General features: G+C 41.8%; 1 protein-coding gene across 5 annotated transcripts in view; it reads left to right on the forward strand.

The window, feature by feature from the left end:
- KIF16B (kinesin family member 16B) overlaps window positions 1-22,518 on the forward strand; it is a 306,258-nt gene that overhangs the window by 154,748 nt on the left and 128,992 nt on the right. For all 5 annotated transcript variants that reach the window (XM_047771646.1, XM_047771648.1, XM_047771649.1 and 2 more), the window contains one exon: window positions 1,889-2,026. In XM_047771646.1, coding sequence (XP_047627602.1) covers window positions 1,889-2,026 — 138 coding nt within the window. The remainder of the gene's footprint in view (window positions 1-1,888; window positions 2,027-22,518) is intronic.

Consider the following 22,518-nt stretch of genomic DNA (forward strand, 5'->3'; position numbering starts at 1 on the left):
AATTAGTGAATAAAACGAGCTGTGGATCCTTGCCCTACATACACCCTGGGCCCATGTCCTCTGCGATGTCTTTCAAGTGTACTGTTGTTTAAATGACTTGACTCAAAGTTCCCATCCTGGCTCAGTGGTTAACGAATCCGACTAGGAACGATGAGAACCATGAGGTTGTGGGTCCAATCCTTGGCCTTGCACAGTGGGTTAAGGATCCGGCATTGCCATGAGCTGGGATGTAGGTCGCAGACGTGGCTCGGATTCCCGCATTGCTGTGGCTGTGGCATAGGCCAGTGACTGCAGCTCTGGTTCAACCCCTAGCCTGGGAACCTCCATATGCCACCAGTGTGGCCCTAGAAAAAGTGAAAAAGACAAAAAAAAACAAAAAACTTTTATCCCAGGGGGACAGTGATCGATGGCAGTATGCTAACAGGTACAGGGATCAGATATAAGAATCTTTAATGGGAAATCATTAAAGGTGAAACTTACCTGTGCAAAGATGAGCAAGAAAGTAGGATACACACATACACAGTGTACACACACACACACACACACAGAGCATGACTTCCTGGGTTTCTCCAGCATCTTTACTGGGTATACAGACAACCTGGGATTCAGACCCGAGCCCAGTGAGGTCTTGCCAGGCTTCACAAGCATAACCTTGGGAATTCACATGATTTTGTGTATGTGTGTGTTACGGAAGGGTAATTGCTGGCAATGAACTTGCTTCCTTGTCAGCGTAAGCTGTTTATCAAGCTTCGCATATTCCTACGTGCATTTACTATTTATGGTGAAAACCAATTCCTCGAAGTCCTTAGGTTCAACTGTTTTCTTACAAATGATGGTAAGTGCTAAGAACACCTGTTCTCTGTGAACACAAATGTTCAGTAGTGCAGTTCTGTGGAGAATACTGGGAGCTGCTTGGTTTATGCTTCTCAGAAGCTGGCCAAGAATTATGCCTAAAATCGTATAGGTTCATTTGATAGGCGTTCACCTCCATGCCTGGCCTCTCATCAGACACAGCTCAGGGAGGTCAGAGCAGAGTAGGTGGCCCTCAGTAGCCATGGGCTCTGAGCAGTCCAAGGGGGTCAAGTTCTCTCAGAGTGAGCTCCGTGGCTTTGTCACCTGAGCACTCCTGAGACATCCTTGTGCCTCCCCGGATCCACGCCAGGCCAGGTTTGCCTTCCACCTTCGGTTTGTGCTCCTGGAACACAGTGTCATTTGGAGCTCACAGTAAGTCCTTGATCCACAGGGCCCTTTTGTCCCTTCTGTTTTTCTGTAACATTTGGGTAACTGATGGAGGAAATTTATTTAGCCTCAAACAAAGTGACTCAATGGTATTTAATTCAGGGAAGTTTCTCAATTCTTTTCTCCCAGGAGATGAAATAAATTAATGTGTCAGAACTTACTTCCTTATGCAGGTGATGTTCAGACCCACTGAGTAGCATTCAGGGGACAGTTCCATCAGTTGGTGTCATGAACTCCTGAAATTCAGTTTTCTTACTCAACATAAATTTTCACTTTACAGTTTTGTATGGAAAAGGAACAATATTCAGTGTGAAAAAATGAATGAACAGAGTTCCCATTGTGGCTCAGCAAGTTAAGAACCTAACTACGATCCACGAAGATGGGGCTTCCATCCCTGCCTTGCTCAGTGGGTTAAGGATCTGGCATTGCTGCAAGCTGCAGTGTAGGTCGCAGTTGTGGCTTGGATCTGGCATTGCTGTGGCTGTGGTGTAGATCGGCAGGTGCAGCTCAGATTGGACCCTTAGCCTGGGAACTTCCATATGCTGCACATGCAGCCCTAAAAAGACTAACTAACTAACTAAATAAAGCTTGGGAATCATTGCCCTGGATACCACAGGAAATATTTTCCTTCTCTGTTTTTCTGTCTCAGTTCTTCACGGCCTTGACTTGGAGAGTGAGCACTGCATCTTTGAAAATGTCGGGGGGACAGTGACTCTGATCCCCCTGAATGGGGCCCAGTGCTCTGTGAATGGTGTTCAGATCATGGAGGCCACACACCTCAATCAAGGTATCGGCTTTTGGTTCTGAGTTCTTCATGTACTTTGTTTCCCAAAAGCAAGTCAATGAGGTAACTGGGGGAACGTGTGCATCTTTGAATTAACTGCTGTTTAGTTGTGAATAGGGTAAAGACTGTTTGCTTCAGTAGGCTGTTTCCTTTTTTTTTGCAGATGACTTCTTGATAAAATGGGCACGTATATAAGTGCCTATACACACACACACACACACACACACACACACACACACACACACACACACACACACACACGGTGGCGTAAACATTATTATTTTTTTTTTGTCTTTTTGCCTTTTCTAGGGTCACTTCCCACGGCATATGGAGGTTTCCAGACTAGGGGGTCCAATCGAAGCTGTAGCCACCAGCCTACACCAGAGCCACAGCAACGCGGGATCCGAGCCGCGTCTTCAACCTACACCACAGCTCCCGGCAATGCCGGATCCTTGACCCACTGCACGAGGCCAGGGATCAAGCCCACAACCTCATGGTTTCTAGTCGGATTCATTAACCACTGTGCCACAACAGGAACTCCAAACATTATTGATGTTATGGAAATATGGCTTTAAAGGCATTTAAGTTTCAAAAGTGCCCTTCAAATGCAAAACCTTAACACAGCGGCTTCTTTTGATAATTGTATCTCCTTATTTATATTTTTTTATGAATAGTTATAACATACTTAGGGGGTCTAGTATCATATCTTTGTTTTTTCTTTTGAAGTAATTTCAGTATTATAGAAAATTTGCAAGAACCTCTTAACTTCAGGATTTTTGAGAGTAAGTTGCCAACGTGATACTCCGGCATCCCTAAGTATTTCTAACAGTGGTTGGTGTTCTCCTGTGCAGTTACAGAACAGCTGTCCACACTGCAAAAAGTAAGAGATGCGTTCCTACCACCTGGTTCTCAGACTCCCTTCAAGTTTGGCCATTTGTCCTGACAGTGTCTGTCATTCAGTCCAGCGTCATGATGCATTGGGTTGCCACGTTGCTCCTTCAGTCTACACATGTGCCTTGGTCTTGCCTTGACTCTTATGACTTTGGCAGTTTTGAACATTGCAGGTCAGATGTGCTGTGGAATGTCCTTCTCCATAAATGTAGAATTTATGAAATGGTTTCCTTGTGATTAGACTAATACCGTTTTTGACAGAGAATGATGTCAAAAATGTCAGAGAAGTGATGCCGTATTTTTCTCATGTCTCATTACATGGTTTCTGTTCGTCCTGTTACTGAGGATGCTTGTTTTGGTCACTTCATTAAGGACAGCCTTCCAGGCTGCTTCGCTATGAAGTTAATCTTTCCCCCCTTTCTCATTAATAAGGCTGTTGGGAAGGTACTTGGGGATCATAAATATTCTATTCTTTTTTTTTTTTTTGTCTTTTTGCCATTTCTTGGGCCGCTCCCTTGGCATATGGAAGTTCCCATGCTAGGGGTCGAATTGGAGCTGCAGCCACTGGCCTACGCCACAGTCACAGCAACTCGGGATCCGAGCCGTGTCTGCGACCTACACCACAGCTCATGGCAGTGCCAGATCCCCAACCCACTGAGCAAGGGCAGGGATAGAACCTGCAACCTCGTGGTTCCTAGTTGGATTCGTTAACCACTGAGCCACGACGGGAACTTCCAAATATTCTATTCTTTTATCATACTTTCAATCCACCTGTTTTAGAATCCATTGTTGTTGTTGTCTGATGTCATTATTATTCTGATGTCTGGCACATGGTGATTTTCTTCCTTCTACAGTTATTGGTTGGCATTTTTACTGTAAGAAAGAACCTTCTTTGTTTGTTAAAATCAACAGGGTCACATGTCTTGCTCTTTTCTTTGGTAGGTTTTGGTCCCTTTCTGTCATTGCTTATTTTGATGCTCAAATTGTCCTGAATTTGGGAAGTAGGAATTCCTTCAAGTTGGTTTTTGTGTTTTTTGGCTCTTCCCTGTTGTCCGTGACTACTTCCTTACTTTCTGACACAACAAGCTATTCCAGGCTCATCTTAAACTTTTCTGGAATCAGCCAGTTCTCTGAGGAGCTCCGCTTCCTTTTGGTGGAGATTGGGATTTAGAGACCAAGATCTGGGCACTGGATGTGATCGATCACTGCTGTTGGAGTGTTGCTGTTCCCAGGTCTTGCCAGTCAACAGAGTTAGGGAAAATGTACGTGTGTATGTGTGTACAACATTTACAACTATATTTCTGTATCTGTTTATACTGGTATATTGAAAAACCTGTATTTCAGTATCTGTATTGCTAACCAGGAATTCGTACTGATACGTCTAATTCCCTGTACCATAGAGTTCTTTCTAGTTTTCTCCCTTTTCTTATTTGAAGCCCCTTTCTGACAGTGATGAACTTGACTCCCATTGTATAACCAGTGTCCTGTCACTTCTGGCTCTTCTTCATTTAAGGACCCTCCTCTTCCTCCTTGGGCTCTGACACCCGACGCTGGGCCACCACCGCCCTCACCCTTCTCCTGGTGCCAATACCTTCCTCACCTTATGCCAAGGCTCCCTTCCATTCCTGTGCTGATGCCAGCTTTGCCAGCCCTATCTAAGGGCTTTTGTATGGAACTATGCAAGAAGGAAGAAAGACATTGACATTCTATTTTAAGCTCTTTTTGGTATATTATATCTTGGCTTTATAATTAGTTTTCATGGTTACATACTACAAGGTTGTATCTGCTGTGACATAGGAATTGGACAGATGGAGACTGGAAAGCATGTAGTTGATTGGTGTTAGTGAAGTCATATCAGAAATCAGTTCCAAGGAATTATCTCAGAGACAAAGGACAGCAGCCTGGACCAGGGTGATCTTCCTTTTACAGGAGACACAGAGAGTCCATCAAAGACATTTGAAAAGCAACTGATGGAGCACCCACCCAGGTATCATCTCCACATCACCCATCATCCACCCATCCTTCCATTCATCTATCTCTCCATTGGTTTTTGTTTGTTTTTTGTTCTTAGTATTTCTCAGTCTCAAGTTTAGTTGAACTTGGGTGACATCTGGTGCCTTGGGGCTATCCAGGAAGGTCAGAGGTCGGAAGTAGCCAGTGATCAGCCCAAGCAAAGGACACAGGGAGCACCCAGTTACCATTACCAAAGCAGCAATCCTGACTTTTTTTGCAGCTAGGACAAAGGTCCTGGCAATAAGGTCTGGAGAACCTGGTTCTTGCCAGGCAGGAGTATTGATCATGGTGAGAAGCTCTCTCTGCCCTGAGCTGAGAAAGTCACCGTAATTGGCTGGCAGTCAAGAGGTCACTTGATAAGGCTCTTCAGTGGCAGTCCTTGCCCTTCTGTACACAGTAGGTGGAATTAGAGGATACACAGTTGACAGATGACCCTACAAGTGAATTATGTAACTGGATCTGGACCACAGCCAGGCCACCTGTCTGGCCTCTCTTAGGGCCTCAGGTGACGGTCTGGCTGCTGTTGCTTCAGGCAGCAGGGGTGATGCAGGGGTCATGATGAGAGATAGGAGACGTGTGTCCTTGTCCAGCAGAGATCTCTGTACTGGCTGCATCTCCCTCAGCTCAGAGGGCGGTGACCTTGTGATGATGGCTCTGGTTATTGTTACAGGATTTCACAAGAGGCTTGTCCTGGTTTTCAGTATCATTGTTAATGCATGAGTAGAACTCTGAAAATTCATTTTTAAATATTTAGTACATCTGGGTTTCACTGGTATAGAAAGTGTGGACATAATTTTCTCCCACATTGATACACCATTATCATAACCTTCTCAGCACTTTGCTTTTGAAGAAATTTATTTTCCCAATAAGTTTAAAAAGTCATACAAAGTGCTATATTTTTTGGCTTTCCACTTTGTTCCAGTACTCTATTTCTGTTTTTATACCAATATCACACAGTTTTAATGCTTATTATTCTATAACATGCTTTTATTTCTGTTCTTACTTGAGTGTTTTTTTGCTATTCATGCCTATTTTTTTCAAAGAAATTTTAGAATCGTCTTGCACTAAAATAGCCTTTGAGACGTTAGATTCTAAATTGATTTGATTTGTTAGCATTTAAAAAATGTTTTTCCATCTTGGGGCTTCTGTTTATTCAATATGCCTCTTGTCATGTTTAAGTTTTCATCACTTTCCTCCAGTAAAACATTGAAGGCTTTTAATTTATGTGCTTTTGAACCGCATTTATTCATGTATACAAAATTCTGAACATAGCTGTATACATTAACAGCTCAAAAACGGAAAGGAAAGAACTTACATGTATTCTATAATAATCTGTTTCGATTATTTCAAGCACAGAGGGCCTATGAGCACATCGATTGAAGACCAGATGGGAAAGCGAGGCCCAAAGAATTCAGCATCTGGACTCCAGGACTTCTGAGTCTGGTGCATTGCTCTTCCAGACACTCCAGATGCAAACTGGTGTCTGTAGAGACACAAGATGTTAGAGAAGCGGTTACAGTGGAGGTTAACTTGGGGGTGCTCCTTAGCACAAACCAGTGCTTGAATCACAAATAGTCCACAAAGGTCAGTGTCAGCTGCTGGATCTACCTGGCTTTGTTGTCTGTCCATTGGACTGTTTCCTCCGATATAAGGACATGTTTCCCTGGAGCTTCTGGAACTCAGGCCACCTGAAGTCCTGACCACTGGATGCTAAGAAGCCTGTTAAGTGGATTCCAGTGATCACCGCTCCTGCCATGTTATGGGTTAATTAATCTCTTGCAGATTTGCCTGGAAGCTGTTACATGTAATGATGTTTTTGTGAGAAAAGGAGTCCAGAGTTCCAAACTACATACTGAAGGAGGAATTTTATTTTTTATTACTATTTTTTTTTAGGGCTGCACCTGTGGCATATGGAAGTTCCCAGGCTAGGGGTCCGATTGGAGCTATACCTGCCGGCCTATGCCACAGCCACAGCAATGCCAGATCTGAGTCGCATCTGCGACCTTCACCACACAGCTCATGGCAAGGCTCGATCCTTAACCCACTGATCAAGGCCAGGGATCAAACCCCGAACCTCATAGTTCCTAGTTGGGTTCATTTCTGCTGCGCCACAACAGAAAAGAGGAACTTTTAGAGCGTGTATTTTTTAATGTGGGAACCACTTAGAATTTAATAATTAATATTGAGGTTATCCTCCCATCACACCTCAAAAATTATTAACTTATGTATTTGGTTCAGAGAAGTGGCTTCTTTTTCCATTGCCATATGCACATGTAGCAATGATTATGTTTCTAATTCTCTGTGGATTGAGGTGTGGTAGGTAAGTAATAAATGTATCCCCCACGCAGTATTTTTATTGAGTGGTCTTTTTTTCTTAAATTTTTAAAGTCCTTTTGAAAAATACGCCTATTTAAGTTAGTCATGGCTTTAACTAAATTTTTCATCTTCATATTGAAGATATGACTCGTCCTTAGAAAGTAATAGTCCTAATTGGCCTTCAGGGTTAATTATTAGGATTGTCCCCTGCAGGGTACTCTTAATTCTTTTCTTGCCATGGTATTCAAACTCAGTGGGCTTGGATTCCCCTGGAATTCTGCTATGTGAACAGCTTTCTCAGTGTTACTGTTAGTGAAATTAATATAAAAATGCTAAAGCCTTGAAACACAGTGCTGGTTATAAATGTCAGTAGCAGGTCTTAGGCAGTAAAATGTCAGAGGACTTTGTGTTTCAAGGCTTCACAGGAGAGAAGCAAGATGGTAACCTTTTTTTTTTTTTTTTTTTAATATACACACTTTTAAGACTAAAAGATCCCATCAAGGGAAAAACACGTACAGTTCTTTAGAAATTAAGATTAGAATTCTGCACTTAAATTTTCCTGATTTTCGAGGCTCCCTAAAATGAGAACTGGAACATGTTTTTAAGCACAAAATAATATGATGTGTTGTTTGTGGCTACAAAAATAGGTACTAAAAATAAAAAGATGTGAATGGGACTCACATATCGACTTTAGAATAGTGTTAACCTTTGGAGAAGAATGGGAAGGGGCTCAATCAGGCAGGGACACGTGAGGATGTTCAACTGTGTCTGCAAGATTGTGTTTGTTTATTTATTTATTTTTCTTTTTTTTTTTTTTGGCCACCCCATGGCACATGACATTCCCCGGGCAGGGATCAGATCCGAGCCACAGTTGGTGACCCCTGTTGTCACTGCTGGATCCTTTAACCCTCTGTGCAGGACCAGGGATTGCACCCGCATCCTGATGCTGCAGAGATGCTGCCCATCCTGTTTTGCCACAGTGGGAACTCCCACTGTGTGAGATTTTATTTCGTAAAGAGAAAAAATAGACTAAACCAAAAAATAGTATATGCGCTTCATTAAAACGTAGTCGTAACAGGCAGACAAGGTGAAAAACAGCAGCGCAGTCACACACCAAAAACTACTTTGGCGTTTACCCATGAAACCATTTTTTAAGTAAAGCTATTAAAAATGCAGATATTATAATATGATCACATGGTATTAACTCTGTGTTTGTCTGGATTCCTGGTTCCCCAGCAGCTTCCTGTCTCTTTATTACCAGTCTCCAGTATATTGCTGATACTTGGTATTTAAATGTCTCTTTTCATTAGTAAATGAGTATTCATTTGGAAATGTGTTAGTTAGGCTGTGCCATTAAAAAGCACATGTAGTAATTACCACTTCCTTATGAAAATCACTTAAGACACTTGTGAATGTCAACTAATAGGAGACTTATCTGTGTTGAGCAGATTGTCACTATTGCCAGGGAAGTTTTTTTTTACCTGTTTTCAGTTAACTGCCTTCTTTCACGTTGCATGAAGAGTATTTCCTCTGCCTTGAATTACTGGAATGTTTTCATCTGGTTATGTCACTAAAAAGAAAAGCGTTTGCTAATACTCAGAGAGTTAAATGCGATGATGTCTACACTGCATTTTGTCTAAAGCCTAGCCTCTGAAGCTTTTCTGCTCTTTTTTGAGTTCTTCCAGAAACAGTGCAAAGCATATGCAGCCTTGCATCTAACCACACTGTTCAGTGGGTGTGTTCTTAGACATGTAGTTTCCTTTCTATGATTCAATAGAAAGAGGAGGCCTTTGCTAGAGAAGAAAGCATGCCTTGACCACGGCATCTAGTCCATAGGCCTTGAGCTGTTTTTGGTAGAGTCTCGAACCTTAGGTTTTCCTTTTTTCATATGTTTAATGTGAAATGTACAAAAATCAAGTGAGTTATATTTTAAAATGTATTTGAGCCTTTGCTGTATAATTGCCAGGAACTATTTCCTCTTGTTTTAGTTATTATTACTTTTTCTTTTTTATTCTAATGGTTAAAGCTGATAGTTGTTACATATAATTAATTTTTCCATTCATATCAGTGGACGCCTTTGATCTTGCTGGTTTGTCAGAGCTATGGAGGGTTCATCTCTCCAGTTAGAAGTGCTGCAGGAACTCCATCTGGGGAATTTACACTTAGGTGCATTTGAATGTGTTATGCTTGAGTGCCAAACTGTGTTTGCATCTATTCAAGCACTTGGAACAGGTGATTGTCTGGGGAGTGGAGCTGAGGAGCCTTTGATAAAATTTTCATCCGCTGAAGGGCTGATATGAGTTGTTCAGTGACAAATTAAAAAAGAATTTTAGTGGAACTAGAAAGGGAATTAGATTTTCCAGCCGTTTAGTCAAGATGTCTAGTGAACAGAAGAGCATTACAAGAAGCCAGCAGATCTCAGCCTTTCGCCTCCCATTTAACTCAATTGCACTTCCCCTGAAGCACTCATTAGATTTCTTCTTCAAATTTGAGACCTGCAAAGCTAACACCTACCACTTGCACGTGGATGATTCATTCAGCAGGAACTATTGAGTGTCAAGCCCTAAGTCTTCTTAAAGATTATACCCAAAGCTGCTGGTTCTTAGAATACATTCCTAGGTCAACAATGTTAGTAATACCCAGGAACTTCTCAAAATGCAAATTCTCAGACTCCATCCTTGACCTGCTGGATCAGAACGTCTGGGGATAGGCCTAGAAATCTAATTTTGATTTTGTTGTTGTAACAAGTCCTGCAAGTGATTCTGACACACACTATAGTATGAGGATCAAGGCTAATCAGAAAGACTTGCCCCGGACTTTGGCACAGGAGACAACCTTTGTCACCTTCTTAAAACCCCTTTCTTCTCTTCAGTCATCACATCTGTTTTTCATGATCTCTGACTCCTTTTCAAGTTTCATCTTCAGCTTAGGGTGACTTTACAGTGTGTCTTGCAATGGATTTCTTGGAATTTCCCTGTTTGGTGTTTAATGAGCTTCTTGAATCTGTAGGTTTCTGTCTTTTTTTTTTTTTTTTTTTTTTTTGTCTTTTTAGGGTATATGGAAGTTCCCAGGCTGGGGGTCAAATTGGAGCTGTAGCCAATAGCCACAGCCACAGCCACAGCCACAGCCACGGCCACGCTGGACCTGAGCCGTGTCTGCGACCTACACCACAGCTCACAGCAACACCCAATCTTCAACCACTGAGCAAGTCCAGGGATTGAACCCATGTCCTCATGGATACTAATAGGGTTCATTAACCGCTGAGCCATGATGGGAACTCCTCTGTCCTTCTTTAGATTTGGGAAGTTCTCAGTCATTAGTTTAAATATTTTTCTGCACCGTCCACTTTCTCCTCTCTTTCTGGGGCTCTGGTTATATGAATGTTAAATCTTTTAATGTTGTCCCACAGATCCTTGAGGCTCTGTTTATTTGTTTTTATTTTTTGATAAACTTTTTTCTCTTCACTTTTCAGATGAGATAATTTTATTTGATCTGTCTTCACGTTCACTGATTTTTTTTTTTTCTGTCATCTCCATTCCGCTGTTTAGCCTATGCAATGAGTTTTCTTTTAAATTTTGGTTATTGTATTCAAAAGTTGTAACATTTGATTCTTCTTTATATCCTTTATTTTTTTGTTGAAATGTCTTACTAACCAAGAGTATTTGCCTATGTTTTGAACTCTTTTGGGGGGGGAGGGCTAATCATTTTCATTTTTAAGCATTTGAGAGATAAAACTTTAAAGAATTTTATCACAGGAATTGTCAAACATATACAAACTAGAGAATATTACAATTAACCCCCATGTACCTATCACTCAGTTTCAATAATTATTAACATTTGCTTATCTTGCTTCATCTAGGGTTCCTCTCTGACCCCCCTCACCCCTACCCTGACACAAACCTTTTTCCGGGCAGCCTATAGGATAAATTGTTTGAAGACTTTTATAATAGCTGATTGAAAGTCTTTGTCAAGTAAATACAACATCCCTGTAGTCTTAATATTAACATCTGTTGATTGTTTTTTTTGCCATGCAAGTTGCAATTTTTCCAGTTCTTTATATGCTGAGTAATATTGAATTGTTTTTTGGACATTTAAAAAATGTATTTTAAGGAGTACCTTGGTGGCGCAGTAGTTGGGGATTTGATATTGTCATTGCTGTGGCTCAACTTTGATCCCTGGTTCAGGAACTTCTGCATACTGTGGGCCTGGCCAAAACAAATAAATAAATAAATAAATTGAGTTTAAAAAGCACTTTGGACTAAGGGTCTGGGCATTTAAAAAATGTATCTTCTTGAAGTGTAGTTTATTTACAATGTGTTAATTTCTACTGAATAGCAGAGTGACTCACATGTACACACACATACACACACACATTCTTTTTTTTTTTTTTTTTTAATTTGTCTTCTTGGGGCTGTACTAGCAGCATATGGAGATCCCAGGCTAGGGGTCAAATCAGAGCTGTAGCCACCAGCCTACACCACAGCAAAGCCAGATCCCAGCCACATCTGCAACCTACATCACAGCTCACAGCAACACCAGATTCTTAACCCACTGATGGAGGCCAACCAGGGATCAAACCCACATCCCCATGGTTGCTAGTTGGGTTCGTAAACCACTGAGCCCTGGTGGAAACTCTGACTTTCTTTTTTCATTATGTTTATCGCAGAATACTGTGCTATACAGTAGGACCTTGTTGTTTATCCATCCTGTATGTGATAGTTCGTGTCTGCTGATTCTGAACTCCCAGTCCTTCCCACCCCCACCAACCTTCTCCTTTGGCCACCACAAGTCTGTTCTCTAGGATATTTTTATATTATAAGAGTCTGGGTCTTCTATGGGAATCCGATGGGAAATGTTGATTTTTGCTTGTTTGTTTTAGCAAACAGTTGGCCTGGTCAGATTTAGACCAAAAGTGAGAATCGGTCTCTATGGGTCATGGTTCTACTTCTAATGCCTCTTCAGTTTTCACAGCCTTTGCAGTGCTATTCTCAGTCTGTCCTTTGTGTGTGCCGTCTAGCGGCCGGCCTGCGAGCTGAGCAGTGGTCTGTCACTTAGTTCAGTTCTCAAAGTCTCCATGTGCTGCTGGGGGTCAGCTCCATGCATGCACAGTTGGGGTGGCCCAGGAGTCCATAAATAGTTCCGTAAGGTCGCTTTCATGAACTCCTTCCTCTACACAGTATCCCAAGTACTTTCCAATTCCTTGGGTCTTTCCTTTTCTGCCCTCCAGCTAGAAATCTGGACCTGTTTTTATATTACTCCTTCATGTTCTTCCTGTGGTTGTGCACACGTCTGGGCCGAGCAGTGCAAGAACAGAGAGGGGAAGGATAAAACAGCTCCTGTGACTAAAGAAAGAATTTCCCCTCCCTCCTTGGTTTAGGCATCTGTGGCCTCCTCCTGCTGCCACGGTTGCTGCTAGGAGGCCCTCTCCCTCCTCCTAGAACTGGAACTAGTAGCTCCCCTGGCATTCTCTCCTTTGCACTGATAAATTTTGGGGTTCCTCCTAGATGAAGCCGGTCACCCTGGAGGAGAACAATATGAATTCATCACCGGTGCAGTGGTGCTTTAGGTCCTGGTTTCCCTCAATCCACCTTGCTTCTGTTTGTTTTCAGGCCCCTCAAGTAACTACTGCACGTGTTCCGTCCAGGCCATCAGGTCATAGCTGTATTGTGAGGGAGAGGCAGGTGGAGGGTGCTGTTCCATCTGGGGCAGAACCAAAACATCTCGTTTAGTGTGGCCTTAGACTGACGAAAATGGAGAAATTTATCCAACTCAGACCTCCAAAATGAATGAATGTATTTGTCATGATGGCCCATGATGAAAAGTGACTTAGATATACTTGGGCCAAAGTGTCCTGTGAAGAATTATCTTCAGGCTAGAAAACAGGTGATGTGGGGGCAGAAGGAGCAGGATACCAAGTAGCCCTGGCCGCTGGGCTCTAGCATGTGTTTAAGGCTCTGAAATCCCAGACTGGTGTCAGGAATTTTCTGTGGAAAGTGTTCAACATTCAGGAGATGAGTAACGTAGTTGCAGAGGTGAAGGATGGTGTAGTGTTTGTGTAGCCAAGGAGGGCTTGGAAGTAAAGAAAAGGGGTGACGCAGGTAGGAGACTGTTGGTTTTGGGGTGGGGGAGGCATTTTGGAAGGAAGGGTAGGAGACTGACAGTTTGGAGCATGTAGGAGGCAAGAACTCAATAGTCGAGGTAGTTACCAGTGGGATAAGTGATGATAACAAAGAATACCAACTAGTAGGTGTGAGTAGAAAGAATGTTACTATCAGCCCCGTCTTGTCTGTAGTTTCCTCATCCCAGTGCATTCAATCCACTGCAGATTGAAAACACTCAGGGAAAATTCCAGAAAGTTCCAAAAAGCAAAATTTGAATTTTTGTGCCCTGGCAATTATTTACATAGCATTTACATATTATTTACAAATATTTACATAGAATTTAAACATTATATTAGGTAGTATAGGTTATCTAGAATTGACTTAAAGTATACAGGAGGATATGGGTAGATATTACAAATAGTGGGCTATTTTATCTAAGGCATCCATGGATTTTGGTTTCTCCAGGGGTCCTGGAACTGATACCCCCATGGATACTGAGAGAGGAGTGTGCTAATAGTTTGACCAGTTACTGTAATGCCTTTCATTCAGTACCTTATCTTAGAATTTAACATTTTATTTTCTGCTCTCTGGAATCATCCTCTAATTATTTCCTATGCTTTTTCCATTTTCTTTCAGAAGGATGAGACCTCTTCGTGTATGCTTTTTGTGTCTTCCCTGAGGCTTTAGGAAGAAAACATTCAGCTCCCACTTAGCCCACACCCACGCACACACACATCTAAATATTTATCTGGGGATGGGGCTGGAGCATCTTGACGTTGTATAAAGTTCTATGATCAGCCCGTGCACACAGGCAAATCATTCTTGTGGATTATTTGGCTAGAAATTCAGTAACAAAGATTAAATTTTTCTTTCTTCTCCAGAGTCCCAGAGTCTAGGTTTGCAAGTTTTACTGTGCCAAAGGTAAACAATGGGTTAAGTGATTCATCTCAAGCAAGAAATTGTCAATCCACATTGGAATTATAAACGTTAACAAGGAGAGGACAGGGCCTGTGTGGCTTTTTGGTGAGGCGTCCTGTGCATTTTCATCTTTCACCAATTCCATTGGGTGATGCCGGGGCAGGCTTTGATACTAACACCTGCTACCCATGATGCCGAGTGCCTATAACTCATTCTAGCCAGCTGTCAGCCTCAAACCATGTGACCTGTTCGAATCCACTAGTTTTCATGTGAAATTTTCTTACCCATGTCATGCACCATGTTAGTTCTTAAATCTTTCCCATCTCGCTGCCCAAAGCCATTTTTAAGATAGAGAAAAATTGCTGTATTTCAAGCATCTTAAAAGCCAGTGTCCCAAGAGTCCAAGGCCCTAGAACATATTATGCAATCTCTTCTTCAGGATCAGCCTATGTTAGTTGGAAATGAGACTTTATCAGGTCCCCCAAATGGTGTCATCATTATAACTTATTTTAGTCTAAATATTTTAACATCTTTTAAATGAAAAGAAGAATTATCACACACAAATTTCTTTTGGCTTGAATTAGAAACCCAAAGCTCTTCACTCATCTTACGTCTTCCAACCTCTCCTGTGGTACCATTCCAGAAAATCGTGTTTATGAACAGAGCTTTGTTTTTCTGGCTGTTTTACCTAAAATGAAAACCTCTCTTTCACTGAGCATAGTTTAACAATGAGTTATATCCTGTGTCTGTGTGTGTCTGTGTTTGTGGTGTAGTGGTGGTCGTGGTCGGTGAAGCTGAGGATGGGCTTACTAAAGTATGGTTGAATTCAGAATGTGGAGCCCTAAAGCAGATTTCAAAGGCCTCCTGGTTTTCGGCCTGAAGGCTCACATTACACTGGACCATACCCTTCGGAGAATACAGTTGTCTTTTATGTTCATATGAATTATAACTCAGAATGAAATCATTTGAATATCACTTCATAAATATTCATATGACAATATTTAATCTAAAAAACAGTTGATTTATCTGTGCAGTAGCAGAATTAGAAAACATAAAATTTGAGGATGGCAATTAATGGTGATATCGATGATTATTGTCAATGAGCTCATTAGAAATCACTAGGAATGTTTACGTGCTTAATTTTTTTCAGTATACCTGAAATATTAAAACAGAAAATCCCCATGAAAGCAGCACTCCATGGTTTCAGTCACAGAGATTTATGGAGTAAGGCTCTTTTTGTTGTTATCAAGTGTCTTTGTCAACCATTTATAATGTCTTTTCCCCTCCGTCCCCTTTTAAGACCGTGTAGAATTTGTCTATCCTCACATATTTAACAGGCTCAAAAGTGATCCCAAAGAAGCCATCATATGTTTCAAGGAGGTTTAGATTTACTCTAAACATGACAAATTAAGTGCATCACAGAACATCCACCTGCTGCGATAAATTGCATTAACCTCAGATCAAGGAGTCATTCTTAGCTAAGGAGGCTTTAAGATCTGGAAGGAGGTCTCAGAGTTCCCTGATGGCCTAGTGGTTAAGGACCTGGCACTGTTACTGCCGTGGCCCGGAGGCCTGTTCCTGGAACTTGCACATGCAGCCAAAAAAAAAAAAAAAAAGATCTGAAAGGGAGGAAGTCTCCATGACTGGGTGAGGAGAGCTGAGCTCTGGAGGGGTTACCAGCAGGCAAGGATGCTCAGGCTGGGTCTCATCCCCAAATCTCGTACCACCTGTCACTTGCATTCATTAGTTCATTAGTTCATTCCCTTTTTTCTTTTTCTTTTTTTGCTTTTTAGGGCCACACACACAGCATATGGAAGTTCCCAGGCTAGGGGTCAAAGCTGCCGGCCTGCACCACAACCACAGCAACGTAGGATCCGAGCCATGTCTGCCATCTAAACCACAGCTCACGGCAAAGCTGGACCTTTAACCCACTGAGCGAGGTCAGGGATTGAATCTGCTTCCTCATGGATACTAGTTGGGTTCATAACCTGCTGAGCCACAATGGGAACTCCCATTCATTCCTTTTTTTCCTTCAGCATTTTGCCTTTTTTTTTAATTATTTTTTTAATTGTTGTTTCCCCAATACAATTTTTTTTCTACTGTACAGTATGGTGACCCATTTACACAAACATGTACACATTCTATTTTCTCACATTAACATGCTTCATCATAAGTGACTAGACATAGTTCCCAGTGCTACACAGCAGGATCTCATTGCTAATGCATTCCAAAAGCAACAGTTTGCATCTATTAACCCCAAGCTCCCCAACCACTCCACTCCTTCCTCCTCCTGCTTGGCAACCACTAGGTCTATTCTTCAAGTCCATGATTTTCTTTTCTGTGGAAAGCTTCATTTGTGCCATATATTAGATTCCAGATATAAATGATATCATATGGTATTTGTTTATTTTTCTGACTTACTTCACTCAGTATGAGAGTCTCTGCTTCCATCCATGGTGCTGCAAATGGCATTATGTCGTTCTTCTTTATGGCTGAGTAGTATTCCATTGTGTGTGTGTGTGTGTGTGTGTGTGTGTGTGTGTATATACACACACACACACACACCATATCTTCCTGATCCAGTCATCTGTTGATGGACACTTGGGTTGTTTCCATGTCTTGGCTATTGTGAATAGTGCTGCAATGAACATGTGAGTACATGTGTGTTTTTCAAGGAATATATGCCCAAGAGTGGGATTGCTGGGTCATATGGTAGTTCTATGAATAGATTTCTAAGGTACCTCCAGATTGTTCTCCATAGTGGTTGTACCAACTTACATTCCCACCAACAGTGCAGGAGGGTTCCCTTTTCTCCACACCCCCTCCAGCATTTGTTATTTATGGACATACTGATAATGGCCATTCTAACTGGTATGAGGTGGTCTCTCCTGGTAGTTTTGATTTGCATTTCTCTAATAATCAGTGATGTTGAGCATTTTTTCATTGCTTGTTGGCCATCTGTATGTCTTCCTTGGAGAAATGTCTATTCAGGTCTTTTGCCCATTTTTCCACTGGGTTTTTGGCTTTTTTGCTTTTGAGTTGTATAAGTTGCTTGTATATTCTAGAGATTAAGCCCTTGTCCATTGCATCATTTGTAATTATTTTCTCCCATTCTGTAAGTTGTCTTTTTATTTTCTGTTTGGTTTCCTTTGCTGTGCAAAAGCTTGTCAGTTTGATTAGGTCTCATTAGTTTATTACTGCTTTTATTTCTGTTGCTTTGGGAGACTGACCTGAGAAAATATTCATGAGGTTCATGTGAGAGAATGTTTTACCTATGTTCTCTTCCAGGAGTTTGATGGTGTCTTGTCTTCTATTTAAATCTTTCTCGACATTTTGAGTTTATTTTTGTGCATGGTGTGAGGGTATGCTCTAGTTTCATTGATTTGCATGCAGCTGTCCAAGTTTCCCAGCAATGCTTGCTGAAAAGATTGTCTTTTTCCCATTTTATGTTCTTGCCTCCTTTGTCAAAGATTAATTGGCCATAGGTGTCTGGGTTTATTTCTGGTATACCCACAAGTCTCCTTTTCACAAAAAAGAAAATCACAAAATATCCCATAGGATCCTTTGCCCCCTCCAGCTACTACTAATTCTGTCTTTCCTTCATACACAGACTGCTTCTTTTTTAAATTGAAGTATAGTTGACTTACAGTATTGTATGAGTTTCAAGTGTACAGCACAGGCTTCTGGAATGGATTGTCTGCACCCAGGAGACCTGCTCTTCCTTTCCCCACACTCGCTCCCTGTCCCCTCCATCTTGGCTCCTGGCCACTCCCTAACCCATGAGGGCCGCTGTGGCCTCCATGTCATTTCCCACCCCCCCCCCCGCCGCCGTGGTGTTGCCAGGCTTTTCATTTTGGCTGACCTCCCTGAGCATCCTGTATCCTCTTCCACACCTTTCCCCAGCTTCTGAGGTTTGCCCTCTTGCCTCCATGGCCCTTCTCTATTTCCTCTGCAGGTTCACCTTCCTCATCTTGGCCATTAAAAGCCAGTGTTCCTCAAGGTGCCATATCTCAGGCCCTCTTCTCTCCCACCCCACTGTTCTCTCCTCTTGGGTATGACCTGTGGCTTCCTTTATTAGAGACATTCTCAAATATACATAGAGGTATATACTCTCACGCACACACACATATTTATCTAACTAATGTCTGTAGAGATGTGTGTGTATATATGCATATGTATATACATACAGATCTTGGGTAGATATGTACACATATATGTGTGTCTGTATATAGATTTTTTGAGATGTATATCTCATGTACAGATTTTTTGGAGTTACCATCAGGATTTAATAAGCAGTTCTTTATTATATTTTTCTTTTAATGGCTGCATCTGCAGCATATGGATATTCTCGGGATAGGGGTCAAATCGGAGCTGCAGGTGCCAGTTTATGCCACAGGTTTTGGCAATGGCTGAATCCTTAACCTACTAAGTGAGGCCAGGGCTTAAACTTATGCCACACCAGTGCTAAGAGCCATAGCGGTGACAATGCTAGATTCATAACCCACTGAGCCACCAGGGAGCTCCAATAAACAATTCTTAATTTTCCAACTTTCTGGATCTCTTCATCTTGATCATTTAACAAAATATACTTGTGAAAGAACCCCTGGGTCTTTATCAAGAATACATGCCAACATCAAGAGAACATCTTAAACAAAATATTCCATATTTCAGCACCATGTCTTTTCATGACAGAGCACCAAATTATCAAAATTATATATATAAAATATGTCATTATGTTATATTTAATATTTATACTTAAATATATATTTAAATATTTAATATTTATAAATAAGTTATAAATCATAAACATGAATATTTAATGTTTAAATATTAAGTTAATATTTGATATTTAATTATATATTATAATTAAAATTATAATTTAAAATTTATTGTGTTATATAATTTAATATACAATTTAATACTTATTTAATATTGATATTAAATTATAATTATATAATATTATATATATTTATATATTGAAAAGAAGTAGAGAGGAAATTGGAGAGATGGACAGATAGATAGAGCTCCTAGGTCTTTATTCTGGAGCTTTATTTTTGTTCTTCCTTTTTTAAAATTTCTTTCTGGAGCTTTTATTTATACCCGACAAAGGCATTGCAAACTCACTGTGCCTAAACCAAACTCAGAATTTTCCCCTCGGCCTGATTTCGGTCCTTTGCCAATGGTTTCCATCTGTGTGGTCAGCCCCCCTTTCCAAATAGTTACTGTGGATTTCAGGAGGCTCTCTGTTCCCTTTATGGAGCCCATCATGAGTCCTGGTGATTTTATCCCTAAATGTCATCCTGACCTGTTTGTTTCTTTCCTTCCTCATTCTGAGCTGTCAGGACCAGACCTCTGCAGAAGTCTCCTGCCTTATTTACCTTCATTCACTCTTGCCGGCTGGTTCATTCTTCAAACAGGAGAAAGAAAGATCTTCTTGAAACTCAGGCTAATGGTGTGAGGCTGCTGTGCAAAGCCCTTGAGGGTCTTCTCTTGGCTCTGGTGGGAAATAAGAGGTGCCTTACTCAGTCCTGGAAGACTTCTCCCTGTTGCTATCTGTTGCATGTGCTACCTGCCCCCACCCCCGGCTTGTCTTAAGCACCACCTCCTCCTGGGCTTCCTTCCCTATAACCCCTGCAGTCAGCCCCCTTCTCATGTGAGGGGGGGCGGGACAGGGTATCTTTCCTGCAGTTGCAGCTTCGCGTTTATTTGTGGACTTATTTACTTACTGACCCCTCTCTTTTGCTTATTTATAAACCCCATAGGGACAAGGTGTGGATGTGACTCAGTCACCTCTGTACCCCCACCCCCAGGGCTTATCACAGTGAACGGAGCGAGAGCTCATTCTGTATTTGTTGAGTGAATGGACACACAGTAGCTGCATCTTTTTAGCCCATAGCTTTGTTCAGTCAAGGAAAATGACAGAGAAAAGTGAAGGGAACCAACCTTAAGAGCCCCTTTTATGTGCCAGGCAGTTTACACACATGTGGATGGAAACAAAGAATGGTCATGGGTAATTTTGGTTTTTTTTTCATAACTCCTTGAATTTTATGTGTATTTCATGCAAGTATGTGGGTGGCAAGATGATTTTCAAAGATTTATTAAGAATTGTGTCTCTGAAGTACTCTTCTGTTTTTCCATTAACATATTTTAGCAATTTTCAACTTGCATGGCTGGGCATTTGATCAACAGAAGACAAAAAAAAAAAAAGAATTGGATTAGATGTGATTAACATCTTGACTGAGATTGCCTTTTTAATCTCTAATGTCACTTTAAGAGCATTAAATACACATATATCCTGAACCTGGCTGTTTAGCTTTTGACTCTCTGTATGGCACTTTTTTTTTTTTTTTTCTTTTTACAGCCACACCTGCAGCATATTGAAGTTTTGGAGCTGCGACTGGAGCCTATGCCACAGTCACAGTCACAGTGGACCCTTAACCCACTGAGTGAGGCCAGGGGTCAAAATTGCATCCTCATAGAGACAACATCGGGTTCTTAACACGCTGAACCACAACAGAAATTCCTGGCACACAGTTTTGAATCCTAGTCATAAAAGGCATGGGAAATGCCTATCTTCCTTATGGTCATGGTGCCTTTCTGTAATGTGAAAAAACATGAATGCACTTTTACACGAGGGGGATAAGTGGGCTGTGGAGTGGGTGATACCCATTGCTGCCCTCCTGAGTCTCCCAAAGCTGTGTTCTCCTTCTCGTGTTGACTCCATCACTGCTAAACAAAGACAGCCACCAGAACCAGCTCTCCAGTTGCTCCCTGTGGCTATGATCTAAACCTGTTAGGTTTTAACCATCCTGAATTGGAAACTCCTTTGAAAATCTGAGACAGTTTGTTAAGTAGGCAGGTGGACACACTGGTCTGAGGCTCCAGCATAGCAATCTGGGGTGGTGACATTACCTGCAGGGTCCAGGTGGAGTTGGTACTCAAGTGAGAAGCTGGAGGCGTGGTTAAGCCAGGGGTCACGTGCCCAGTCTAATGGAGGCAGCAGTCTGGGGATTTTCACCCAGTGGCAGCACAGGCTTCTGATACCGTATCTTCTAATTTTTTTTTTTTGCCTTTTCTAGAGCCACACCTGCAGCATATGGAGGTTCCCAGGCTAGGGGTCTAATTGGAGCTGTAGCCGCCGGCCTATGCCAAAGCCACAGCAACTCAGGATCCGAGCCGCATCTTCTACCTACACCACAGCTCACGGCAATGCCAGATCCTTAACCCATTCAGTGAGGTCAGGGATCAAACCCACAACCTCGGTATCTTCTAATTTTTGAAGGGGAGTCAGAAACACAGGCTTTTGGTGAAAACTACTCATTTTTAACTGTTGACTGCTAATAATTTATTTTTTGAAATTTTCACGGGACGCACCAAACGAAATTCTGAGCTGAATTTTTTTCTCCGGCCACCACTTTGTGGTCTTTGTTGCAGATTCTTATCCTGGCAGCTCATGCTTCACAGTCTGTTTCTGTTTCCCCCGTCCAGTATGGAATCCTGCTGCGGTTCACATGCTCTGCATTTTGGCTGGACTTGATCCTGTCCTTTCTCCAAACTCAAGAGGCCCACCCTCTAGTTTAAGGCTTAGCTCCTCCCCACAGTCCCCCTCACACGGAACACCTCTCTTGTCCTCTTCTTGTCCCATGAGCCCAGCTTAGGTCCTCGGCGCCACAGTCTGTCCCCTGCTCCTGCATTCTGCCCTCCTCACTTAGGTCCTTCATGGTTGACTACTAGTATGAATATCTTTTTTTCTTTATAATGATTTTTATTTTTTCCATTATAGCTGATTTACAGTGTTCTGTCAGTTTTCTATTGCACAGCAAGGTGACCCAGTCACACATACATGTATACATTCTTCTTTCTCACATTATCCTGCTCCATCACAAGTGACCAGACATAGTTCCCAGTGCTACACAGCAGGATCCCATTGCTTAGAATGAATATCTTATCTTCACAAATAAGTTATTTTCTTTTTCAGGGCAAAGATTGAACATAGGTGGGGGGAGGGGTCTGTTCTGAGGCCTGGTAGACTCTCAGGTGTGAAGGGACCAGGTAAGATCATGTAGATCTTAAATGCCTCCAGTGACAACAAGCTCACTGCCTTCCATGACATCCGTGCCAGCTTTGGACAGAGTCGACCTTAGAAGTGTCTGTTTGCTTATTGGCCTATTCAAGCTGAAGTCCGCTTCCCCACCTGATAATTTTGTTATGCTTGGGCGTTTACATTGTCATCTGCCTGCCCTTTGTATAAGCATT

The sequence above is a fragment of the Phacochoerus africanus genome, chromosome 3 (assembly GCF_016906955.1).
Source record: "Phacochoerus africanus isolate WHEZ1 chromosome 3, ROS_Pafr_v1, whole genome shotgun sequence".
NCBI lineage: Eukaryota > Metazoa > Chordata > Mammalia > Artiodactyla > Suidae > Phacochoerus > Phacochoerus africanus.